The sequence below is a fragment of the Ursus arctos genome, unplaced genomic scaffold (genome assembly GCF_023065955.2).
Source record: "Ursus arctos isolate Adak ecotype North America unplaced genomic scaffold, UrsArc2.0 scaffold_7, whole genome shotgun sequence".
Lineage (NCBI taxonomy): Eukaryota > Metazoa > Chordata > Mammalia > Carnivora > Ursidae > Ursus > Ursus arctos.
Window position 1 is genome coordinate 40,048,799 of NW_026623089.1, and position 12,539 is coordinate 40,061,337.

Consider the following 12,539-nt stretch of genomic DNA (forward strand, 5'->3'; position numbering starts at 1 on the left):
GTCGCAAGGTTGCATCTGGTAGAACTGCCTTCTTCTACCTATTCCATATTCTCTTTGACCTCAGCAAGCACCTGAGTTGGTTGTGGTTCCTTGTCTGGTAGGGTGACACAATCCTTCATTCCTAAAAGGTCTAAGCTAGTAGCAGTCATGTCTAAATTTCGTTGTTATAGTTTTACATTGACTTTAATCACTGTAAAGGCACTCTAGAAGATCACCTGCATTCTAGACATACTCCTTCTTATCCCTACTATTTAGTAGATACCCAATTTCTCCTTGATATTTAGAATTAGTTTTATTGAGCAATATAGTAACCCATCTTTGCCTATCAGTTCAGTAAGCATGAGGAACCTAAAATGGCCTGGTGGCATTCTCAACTTCTAACTCAATGGGATCATTGTTGTGTTTCCTGATGGAAGCATTTCTCACTCTGTTTAGGTCTGCTTTGATTTCTTTCATCAGTAATTAGCGTTTCATAGTTTTAAACATACAGATCTTGTATATATTTTGTTAGATTTTTATCTGAGTATCTTCTATGTTTTGGTGCTATTATAAAGGGGACTTTAAAAAATACTTTGGGGCTTCTGGGTGGCTCAGTTGGTTAAGCGGCTGCCTTTGGCCCAGGTCATGATCTTGGGGTCCTGGGATCAGGTCCTGAGTCAGGCTCTCAGCTCAGTGGGGAGTCTGCTTCTCCCTCTCCCTCTGTGCTCTCTTCTCTTGCTTTCTCTCTCAAATAAAGAAAATCTTAAATAAATAAATAAATAATAAAATAAATACTTTAACTTCCATTGTTCACAGCTGGTATATAGAAATATGATTGATTTTTTTATATTGCCCTTTTATCCTTTTACCTTATTAAATTCACTCTTAATTCTAGGGGTGTTTTTATATATTCTTTTTTTGGAATTTGCCTATGTAGACACTCATGTTATCTGTGAATAGATACAGTTTTATTTTTCAACTTTTCTAACGTGTATGCTTTTCATTTCTTTTTCTTAACTTACTGCACTAGCTGGGACCTTTGGTACAATGCTGAATAAGAATAGAGAGAGTGGACTCCATTTTAGGGGAAAAACTTCTGTTTTTCATCATTAACTATAATGTTAGTTGTAGGATTTTTGTGAATGTCTTTTATCATATTAAGGAAATTCTTTCTAGTTCTAGTTTCCTGAAAGTTTTCATTATGAATGCATGTTGAATTTTTTTTCAGTGCTTTTTCTGTATCTACCGAGATGATCACATAGTTTTTCTTCTTTTGTGTGTTGATATGGTGAGTTATGATCTGTTGATATGGTTGATTTTCAAATGTTGAACCTGCTTTGTATTCCTGGGATAAGCCCAACTTCGTATATTACCCTTTTTATATGTTGTTTGATTTGATTTGCTGGTGTTTTATTGAGGATTTTTACATTTATGTTAATGATGATATTGATCTGTGGTTTTCTTTTTTTGTGATGTCTTTTTCTGGTTTGAGTATCAGGGTAAAGTTGCCCTCATAAAATTAGTTTGGAAGTGTTCCCTCCTATTTTATATTCTGGAAGAGTTTGTACAAAATTGTTATTATTGCTCTCTTAAATGTTTGGTAGAATTCAGTGAAACCATCTGGTCTTGGAATGTGATTGTTTTAAAATTTTAAAATACATATTTGTATTCATTTTCTAGGGCTTTCATAACAAAGTGACTGATTGGCTAGTCAAGCTAGTGACTGATTGGCTTACACAACAAATTTATTTTCTCACAATTCCTCAGGCTAGAGTCCAAGATCGAGGTGTTGGCAACTTTGATTTCTCTGAGGCCTCTCTTCTTGGCTTGCAGATGGCCATCTTCTCCCTGTGTGGTATCTGGGTCCTATTCTTTTTTTTTATAAGGACACTAGTCATATTGGGTTAGGGTATACCCAAATAATCTCTTTAAAGATCCTGTCTCCAAATGCAGTCATATTTTGAGTTATGAGATTAGGACTTCAACATAAAATTCTAGGGGGGCACAACTCAGCCTATAGCAATCTTCAGTGTTTTTAATTGATAAAGGACTATTAGATCATCTCTCTATTAATGAGCTTTGGCAGTTTGTTTCATTCATATAAGTTGTCTGATTTATGGAATTAGAATTGTTCATAATGTTCCCTTATTAACTGTTATGTCTGTAATATCTGAATTGATGCCCTCTCTTTTATTCTTGATTTGGTGAAGTGTGCTTTTTCTCTTTCGTTTTTTGATCAGTTTGGTTAGAGACTTATTAATTTTTAAAATTCAATGCAATTTTATTTATTTTTATTTTAATTGAAATATACTTAACATACAATGTTATATTAGTTTCAGGTGTACAATATAATGATTCAACAGTTCTATATACTACTCAGTGCTCACAACAATAAGTATAGTCACTACCTGTCTCCATACAACATTATTACCATCTTATTGGACTATATACCTTATGCTTACTTTTTATCTCCATAACTTATTTATTTTGTAACTGGAAGTTTGTCCTTCTTAAGCACCTTTATCTATTTCACCATACACCTTCTGTCAACCACTAGTTTGTGCTTTCTATTCAAGAGTCTGTTATTTTTTTCTCTTTTTTGTTTTGTTTCTTAAATTCCACATATGAGTGAAACCTTTATTTGTCTTTTTATAATCTTTTCCATGAAATAGCTTTTAGTTTCACTAGTATTTTTAGTATTTTTCCTATTGATTTTATTGATTTCTTCATTGCTATAAGTTCTTTCTTCTGATCTAATATAAGTATTTAATATAACGGATCTCCCTATGAATACTGCTTTAGCAATATCCCTTAAATTTTGATGTGCTTTTATTTACATTCAATTCAGAATGCTTTCTCATTCCCGTTGGCCACAGTTGGAAAAATTTGAGCACCAACACAATGTAGCGTTGGGTTATAACTCGAAGTGTAAAATAAATATCTGTGAGTCCATAGTAATATAAACAAATAATTGAATATGTAAATAAATGGGGAGAAGAAACAAACCTCCCATGAAGGAAAATTCCAAATAAATTGTGTTGATAGTCCACTCTAAAGTAGATGGAGCAAAGCTCCCCACCCCTTAAGTGAAGGTTGTATGTAGTGATTTTTTTCTAAAGAGTACAGTATGGAAAGGGGGATAAAAAGAGTAACCTTATAGTAGAGAAACATGATACACAGCTACAGCAGGTCATGTAGGTCAATATCAATAATAATCCATCACATGGCTAGTAGGTACCCTTGATATATTGTGATGAATATGGCGCTTTACCTCTGTAATCTTCCCCAAAACTGATAACCCTAGGCTAATCATGAGAAAAACATCAAACAAATTCCATTAGAGGGGCATCCTAGAACATATCTGATTATTACTCCTCAGACCACCAAGGTCATCAAACACAGGGAAAGTCTGAGAAAGCATCACAGCCAAGCGAAGCCTAGGGAGACAGGAGAACTAAAGGTAATAAGGACTCCTAGATGGGATCCCGGAACAGTGAAAGGATATTAAGGAAAACCTAAGGCAATCTGAATGATCTATGGACTTCAGCTAACAATAATGTATTAATATTGGTTTGTTAGTTCTAACAAATGTACTATCCTAATGTAAAATGTTAGTAATAGGGGAAACTATAGCAGGGGATATATGGAAACCCTCTGTACTTCCTACTATTTCTTTGGATAAACATAAATCTAAAGTCTGTTTTCTTTTTTTTTTTTAAAGTATTCTCTGATTTCTCTTGTGACTTCTTTGATCCATGGGTTATGTACAAATATGCTTTGAACTTTCTTTCTTCTTCTTCTTCTTCTTTTTTTTTTTTTTGTATTACTTGATTTTATTTTACGCTAAGTGGCAGGCACAAAGCAATCCTCCTAATAAAGTTCACAATGAGCTTCACTCAGAGCACTTTTAAGAATGCACATTAAAAAAAGTATTCATCTTACAAATTGTTCTGCAATCCAAATATACAATAGCTTGGAAAACAGCGTTTAGAAAACAAAAGCCAATGTAAAAAGACAGATTAAAACAACTAGGACAGTACAGATTTCACATGGTGCTGATTTTAGTTTTCTTACTGCATCATCATTGTCCAAAACCTGTTCCTATAGCTGGCTCCATTGCTCAGGATTTAAAGAAATACCTTTTCTTCCAGGTTTCATTTCACCTTCTAGATCCATCCAATATTCTCTAATATCAATTAGGACTTTCCCTTTAAAGTCCCAAACACTGACGTACCTCATTTTCCCAATCTGGAACATGTCATCATCTCTGTTGCTGCTCCTGTGCTTAGAGGACGACAGGGCTCTTGAAGTTTCACCAGTCTTTTGCTTCTTCACAGGTTTTTCTGGAGTAACTTGCTTTTTCCTCCTTAAGTTTTTGTCAGCCTCACTGTCAGAATCACTGCCGGAAGAGCTTGAAGGAACAGGTTCCTTTGGTTTAGGCATTGCTCCACTCTCGCAGACGAATTGCCTTCTGATCGCTCACTTGCAACTCTGCTTTGAACTTTCTTAATATTTGAAGATTTTCCACATATGTCATTGATTTTTAGTTTAATCTCATTATGGTCCAAGGGCATAATTTATATTAATTATTTTTAATTTGTTAAGGTTTGATTTTTGACCTAGAATATGGTCTATCTGTTGAAGGTTCCATGTGCATTTGAGAAGAACTTTTATAATGTTGTTGGAAAGGTCAATTAAATCAGTTCAGTTCATTACTGAATTTCTGTGTACTTGTTCCATTGATTTGTGAGTGAAGTCTTCAGTTATAATCATGAATTTTCTTTCTAATTTTAGCACTATCAGTTCTTTCTTCGTGTGTTTTGAAATTCTGTTAGGTGCATACACATTTAGCATTGTTATGTCTTCTCTGTGATTTGACCCCTTTATCATTAGTAATTGTCTGTTTAAAAAATAGGTTTAATTTTTAGAGCAGCTTTAAGTTTGTAGCAAAACTGAGCAGAAGGTACAGAAATTTCCCATATCCTCACTGCCTTCACATATGAGTATCCTCCCCCGCTATCAGTTTTCCCCACCAGAGTGTTATATTTGTGACAATTGATGAATCTGCATCGACATATTATCACCCTGAATCCATAATTTATATTAGAGTTCGCTGTTGGTGTTGTAAATTCTGTGGGTTGGGACAAATGTGTAATGACATGTATCCACCATTATAGTGTCAAACAGAATAGTTTTACTGCTCTAAAATTCTCTTTGTTCCCCTCATTCATCCCTCTTCTTCCCAGTAATGACCTTTTTAAACCTGGCGATGTTCTTGGTCTGAAGTCTACTTTGTTGTTGATATTCTCTGCTATTAATATAGCCACTCCAGCTTCTTTTGATTAGTGTTCCCATTGTATGTATTTTGCCATCCCTTTACTTTTAACTTGCCTACATTTTTGTATTTAAAGTTGTTTCTTGTGGGCATTGTATTGTTGGGTCTTGCTTTTTCACCCAGTCTCCCAGTTTCTGATTTTAATTGGGGTATATATAGACTGTTTGAATTTGTATCTACCATCTTTTAACTCTACCGTCATTCTAATTGTTTTCTATTTATTCTTCTATTCTTTATCTTTTTTCCTATTTTTTTTGCCTTCTCTTGGATTATTTTGTAATTACATTTTATTTTCCCAATTGGCTTATTAATTATACCTCTTTTAAAAATGTTCTCTTGGTCACCCTAGGATTTATAGTATGCATCTTTAATTTCTCATAGTCTGTTTTTTCTATCTTCAAATAACATTATATCACTTCACATGTGGTATAAGGACCTTCCAGTTAGTGTCTCCCTAATTTCTCCCATCCATTTTTTGTGCAATTGTTGTCAAACATTTTAATTTTACATAACAATAATTATGAAATACATATTTACTGCTTTTGTTCTAGATAGCCAGTTACCCTCCACAGAGAAGTGAAAATTAAGCAAAAAAATGAATTTTATATTTAGCTACATTTATGGAATCTTTAGAAGTCTTCATATCTTTGTGTGGATCCAGTTTCCTGTTCTGTAATATATTCCTTTTGCCTAAAGATCTTCCTTGAACATTTCTTATGGTGCAAGTGTGCTGCTAATGAACCTTTAGTATTTGTCTGTAAAAGTGTTTATTTCTTCTTCATTTTTTCTGAAAGACATTTTTGTTGGTTATAGGATTCTGGGTTGTCTTCTGACTTGTATTGTTTATGATGAGCTTTTGTATCTGATGCTTGGCGTCTTTCATTCATTTTGGAAAATTCCTAACCATTGTCATTTCAGATATTTCTTCTGCCCAGTTCCATTCCCATCCTCGCCCTCTCTCTGTTCTATTTTGGGATTCCAGTTATAGGAATATTAGTCTGTGTGATATTGGGCTGTAGCTCTTGGATCTTCTCTTCTGTGCCTTCCCTGACTCTTTTTTCTCTTTCACTTTGAGTAACACCTATTGACCTATTTTTAAGTTTGCTGAGTCTTTTCTTGTCTGTATCAAGCCTATAGATAAGCCCATTGATAGCATTCTTTATTTCTATTATATGTTTTTCCATTTTAGGATTTCTGCTTGATTTTTTGTGGTTTCCATATCTCTGATGAAATTCCCCATTTGTTTATGCATGTTGTCTACTTTTCCACTGAAGCCTTTAGCTTTGATCTTAGTTATTTAAAATTAATTGTCTGATAGTTTTAACATTTATGTCATATCTCTGTCTGGTTCTTTTGATTGCTTTATCTCTTGACTTTTTTTTTTTTTCCTTGTTTCTTTGTGTGCATATAATTTCTTTGTTGAAATCTGGATGTCTTGCGTTCAAGAGACTGAGATAAATAGGAATAGACATACCTCTTTCTTTTGTAGGTCTTCAGTCTGATGAGTTGAGTCAGTTTCGTCAGGAATTGAGCAGGGTTTGGGTTTTGATGTTGCTGTGCTTACTCTTACTGTATCACCAGCTTCAAATTCCTGTATTGTTACCTTGTGCTTAGAATGGAAAATGCCAGAGGGTTTATTTCAATATCTACCCTTTGCTTTAAATCTCCCGATTACACGTGCACCTCAGAGAAGGTTCCTGTCTATGACCTTGTTTATTCCCCAGCAATAGAGTGCTCTTATTTGTAATTATGTTACTTGCTAACATAATTGGGGGTGGGAGTGCATTCTCTGTTGTCCTTGTTCAGCATCAGTTGTAGGCAGGTGCAGTGTCCCTGGTTCTTAGGGATGGTACCTTCTTAATTACCTGTCCTTTCTTTAAGAGTAGAGGATATGTTACGGGCTGAGCAGAGGATGCTTTTCTCCCCTCCCAGTTCCCAATGCTATTGTGTCTTAACCTGTGCTTTGTGGATAATAGGGTTTGCTGCCCCTTTCCCAACTTCTTACGCTTTTGATCCTTAGGGGAGATAGAGAAAAAGGAACTGAATGAGGCATTATACCTTTCCTACAGAAGCTGCTGCTTCCCTCTCCAAGCTTGTACCATGAGGGGAAGATTTCTTGAGTTCCTTACCCCATCGTAAGTTTTTCTTCTGAACTTCTAATGAGGCCCTTACATGCACAATCTTTTTTTTTGTCTTGTCTTCTCTTCATTAATTTATGTATTCATGTCTTTGTCTTTTGAATAAGCTCATGTTCAGCTGTCTACTTTGTTTCTTGTAGTTTTTGATTTAATTATTAATTCTATAATCATGTACTTTTGACGTTTATTTTCTTAGGTCTATAAACTTATTTTCACCTCATTCTGTTTTTTTTTTTTTAATTTAATTTGTATTTAAGGTTCCGATTCAGCATTTCTTGGGTTGGAGGCAGGAACCCCTGTTTTCAAGGTACTTCTTAGGTTATATTGATACAAATGTAAATGTGGCCTCTTTTCTGATGCCTTCTCCATCTACTGCCCTGTCCCCCAAATATGTGACCTCCCCTACTACTGTAGGGTAAGACATGGGGAGGCATCAGAACCGAGATGTGGGGGATTATTGCTAGCACTGGGAGGGGCAGCTGTGGAGGAGCTGGAAGAATGGCTTGAATTTTGCACACAGATTTTGCATTTGAGTCGAGTTTGCTGCAGATGTTGTGTAGTGACAGTAGTGATCACTGTGGCTGATTCTTCAGCACTCCCATCATCTCATTTCCATGGAGTTACAGCAAAGCAAGTTGGGAAGTTGCTCTCAACTCAAGGTGTGAACCTCATCGGTCTGAGGATAAACCTATCCCTTTTGCCGGTTATGGTTCAGATACACACCTTGCCTGAAATTCAGGTAAAGGTTTGTTGGAATCTCTTGGGAAACTTTCTCTTTGCTTTATTAAGAGAGAGGTTGTAAGCAGGAAAATGCATGGCTCTGATTGCTGTTGACAATTTTCTCATGAGTGTGAGGAGAATCTAATCTTATAACAGCAGCTGATCTCTGGGTAACAGACTGCAGTGATGCAAAGAATCTGGGTTTATTGACATTTTTAAAAATTGTGGTAAAATATACAGAACATGAAATTCACCATCTTCACCAGTTCAGTGGTATTAAGTACATTTTTATTGTTGTGCAGCCAACCCCACCATCCATCTCCCAGAACTCTTTCCTCTTCCTCAACTGAAACTCTGTACCCATTAAATACTAACTCCGCATTTTCCCTCCCCCCAACCCTTGACAACCACTATTCTACTTTCTGTATCTATGAATTTGACTACTCTGGGAACCTCGTGTAAGAGGTCATTCTGTTTTTTTTTTTTAATCTTACTTTTAAACTCATTTAAAATAATTTATATTCTGAGGGTACCTGGGTAGCTCAGTCAGTTAAACATCTGACTCTTGATCTCTCCTGAGGTCTTGTTCTCAGGGTCCTGAGTTCAAGCCCTGCATTGGGCTCCATGCTGGGTGTGGATCCTACAAAAAAAAAAAATAATAATTTATATTCTTATTACTTCTTCCTACAGATGATAGATCTATAATTTAGGTTATATTCCATTCATAATGGATAGAATTTTTTTGCATACCATATTGCTTTACTCATTTTTTTTCTTCATCTTGTGTTTTATTTCCATCTTGTTCGCTAACATGTATAGTTCTGCGTCTCTTTGATTTTGCTGTTAGAGCATGAATGCTTTTTTTTTTTAAAGATTTTACTTATTTGACAGAGAGAGAGAGAGTGAGCATGCACAAGCAGGGTGAGTGGCAGGCAGAGGGAGAAGCAGGCCCCCCGCAGAGCAGGGAGCCTGATGTGGGACTCAGTCTCAGGCCCCTGGGATCATGACCTGAGCCAAAAGCAGATGCTTAACTGACTGAGCCACCCAGGTGCCCCATCATGAATGAATTCTTGTTGATTCCCATTCTATTTGATTTGGTTTGATTAGTTATCTTCCATTATAAACTACATTTTGAGGGCTGGATTTTGCCTGAGAGGATAATGACAAGTGTGTGGAAGGGTTGGGGAAAAGAACAGAAAACTCAATGGTGTGGATGAGTTGTGTTGCAGATGTTATAGACTGGTTTACACAACATTGATCACATTCTCCTCCCTGCATGTCTTTCTGTATGGTCCAGGCAAGAAAACTAAAAATTACATTTCCCAGAAATCCTGGGAGTTAGTATAGGTTTGACCAATCCTATGCACTTAGCCAAGACTGAAGTGTGAACGGAAGCATCCATGTTGCTGATACACACCATAATAGGCATGGCATTCCTAGTGTCTCATTGTAACTAAGGTGGTACATTACTAGAGCCAGCAGTTGTTGTGGTGACTTTCTAATTCCTCTGTGGTTGCTAAAGTAGTGTCATCCAGGAGCTAGTGATTACAGCAGTGGTGTCCAGCTCCCTCAGGTTCCTCGTTTCGGCAAAGCTAGCTCTTCTTGCGGCAGACCATTTTGTGGTGTTATTTTTGTACCACGATGAGGGGAAGCACCTGCTCTTCTAACCTGTCCAATGATGTCAGCGCCAAATTGCTAGGTAAAATCCCTCTCTGTAAACTGCCGTTCTGCAAAAATCCCTTCCTGTGATGATTGCCATGACCTGTAGCTGAAGCCTGACTCATTCACCTTGATTGGAATCCTTGGCCAGGCTACAGTAAAAAGAAACCAAATCGAAAATGATGTTAACAATAAAGAAATATATTTTCTCCCATAGTGGAAGTACAGAGGTAGGCAGTATTCCAAGTTCAATAAGATCAAATTGCTCAGTGATGTCATTAACATCATAGAGTTTTTTTTATGTTTTCTTTTTTTCATATTTGCTGTATTCATTTCATTCCTTTTATGTCACGGCGGGGCTGCTTGTAATAATCAGGGCCATAATTATACTTCTGGACTTACGTCTGGGCAGTGGACGGAGATGGGAGAGAGACTTGCTTCTTTTGCCCACAAGCCCTGAATAAACTTCTCTTTACTTCCCATTGGCTCAGATCACCTACATATTGCCGAATTATTCACTGGCAAGGGAATTATCGTGGAGTGATCACATATGGCCCTAACTAACCATCAGGGTAGAATCAGTGTTGGGGAGACAATGACGGTGTCCATTACTGTCATTCTACCTTTTCATTCCTCTCCTCCTTCCCTGTTCTCAGCTTCTATTTCAGCAAGGCTGGAACACATGGGGAGCTCTAAGGGTTTTTCTGTTGGGGATCAAAAATGATCAAAATGCCTTCTACTCTCGTGGAATTTTATTTCCCTCTCTGGACTTCCTAGAGCTCCTCTCATACTAAGGTTAGAGATATTTGTGAGAAATTTTAGGAGTTCTGTGACTTTCTTTCCCAACCAACAGTCCCTTACTCCCACCCATATAGAGAGCTTTTGGTTAAGTAGGTTTCCAAGACAAGAAGAGTTTTACAGGGCTGTGCATATTTTTAGAAACTTCCGTCTTTTTTATGCCCATCCTTTTGTGGAACTGCTTCTTGTATATTTTTTTCTGCCAGTATTAACTTGATTTTTGTTCATATTAGTTGGCTTTGGAAAGAGATTTTGAGAACTGGCTTCACTTGAGCACATTACCTCAAAATTCTGAAATTTAAAAAATATTCTTTTAATATTGATTTCTAGATTTATTGCATTTTGGTCAGTGGACATGATCTGTAAATTTTCAGATATCTGGAATCTAGACTGTCAACATGACCTAAAAGATCATCATTAAAATAATGTGTGTACTATTAAATAGCATGTATTCTCTTCTATTATTATTGGTTATACATGTGTAACTATAATGTATATCAAAATATTTATTATATATAATTATATTGCATATTATATATATTTTTAGTCTTATTAATTATATGGAGCCTCTCTATCCTTGGTGGGTATGTGTATGTGTGTTGTGTGTGGTATGTGCATGTGTGTGCTTGATCTGTTTTAGAGTAAGAGATGTTATACTCTCCATATCCTCTCCTCTCAGACTCCAGGGACTTTCAAATACTTGGTCTGGAGGAGGGCAAAAGTTCTCACTTTTTCCCATCCAAGTCTTGTTTGTAGATGCTGGCCTTGGCATAACTGTCAGCACATATACTTAATTCACACTATAAAGCAGAACACTTCTCAGTCTATAGCGTCTTTTATATTTATAGCACTGAAGAGTTTTTTCTAAGAATAGTGGATTTTGTGTAATTTCAAGGTTCATGATTTTTCTAAAACAAGGATTCTTTCTTTCAAAGTAATAGACTTCACTTCTGGAAAAATAAATTTTCATTAATCCTTAAGTGGCTGTGCCTTCACTTAAGAGAAAACGTGACAAAATAAAATCTCCCTTCACATACATATGAGTAACTCTTTAAAAATATGATTTTTTCTTTTTCTTAGGTCTACAAATTGTTTCTGAAAGGGAGCTAGCTCAGTTGGCTCAGTTTCGACCATTACTATTCAATTTTCATGAGCAATCAGTCATCAGGGATTATTTTAAAGTGCTTGAGAAAAAAGTAGCAGAATATGAAATCCTCCAGGAATTTCTGGTAAATATTTTGGTCTTAACAAAAGTCTATATGTGATTTTCCACACTACTAATAGAGGGTTTTTTTTTCTTCCTTTTTTCCCCTTTCTTTTAGATTGAGTACTTTGTTTTTGTTTTTAAATGTTAAGTTTGTTTTTAAAGTAATAGGTTTATATAGAAAAAAATTAAATAGCATAAAAGGTTATAAAATGGATAAAGTCTCTTTGTTTTTCTCTCTTGAGTTCCTAGGCCCCCTTTCCACTGTTAAGTTTGTCATATAAATGTCCAGAAAACTATGGGCATATACTTTACTAACTATTCTACCCTTTCTTTCCTTTTTTTTTTTTTTAAGAAATATTTCACATAGGAAATAATTTCCAAATATATTATTGGTACATATAGCTCTATCTCATTTTTTTTATCTCATTATTTTTAAGTGTTGCATAGTATAGTTAATTATATAAAGACCTTCCTTTCTTTAAGTAGTCCCCTGTGATGAAAATGTAGATTGTTCTAGTCTTTGTTATTTATGAACAGCAGTTACCCCTCTTCATATGCCTATGCATATATATATATATATATGAGTACTCTTATAACAAGTTACTAGAAACACAACCAGTATTTTGTGCTGTCAAATTTTTGGATCTTTGCTTATCTCTTGTATGACAAATGATTCCTTGTTGATTTATATTGACACTTATTT

At 35.6% G+C, this 12,539-nt stretch overlaps 2 protein-coding genes across 2 annotated transcripts in view; one reads left to right on the plus strand and one right to left on the minus strand.

The window, feature by feature from the left end:
* The window catches only part of LOC130543070 (tyrosine-protein phosphatase non-receptor type 20-like), a 31,767-nt gene extending 19,873 nt beyond the window's left edge, over positions 1-11,894 (plus strand). The window contains exon 7 of the mRNA XM_057308823.1: positions 11,710-11,894. Coding sequence (XP_057164806.1) covers positions 11,710-11,894 — 185 coding nt within the window. The remainder of the gene's footprint in view (positions 1-11,709) is intronic.
* On the minus strand, positions 4,081-4,422 carry LOC113243102 (activated RNA polymerase II transcriptional coactivator p15-like). The gene has a single exon (XM_044378036.2). It carries the CDS (start codon positions 4,420-4,422, stop codon positions 4,081-4,083), a length of 342 nt encoding a protein of 113 aa, XP_044233971.1.
* Positions 11,895-12,539: the final 645 nt, after the last annotated feature.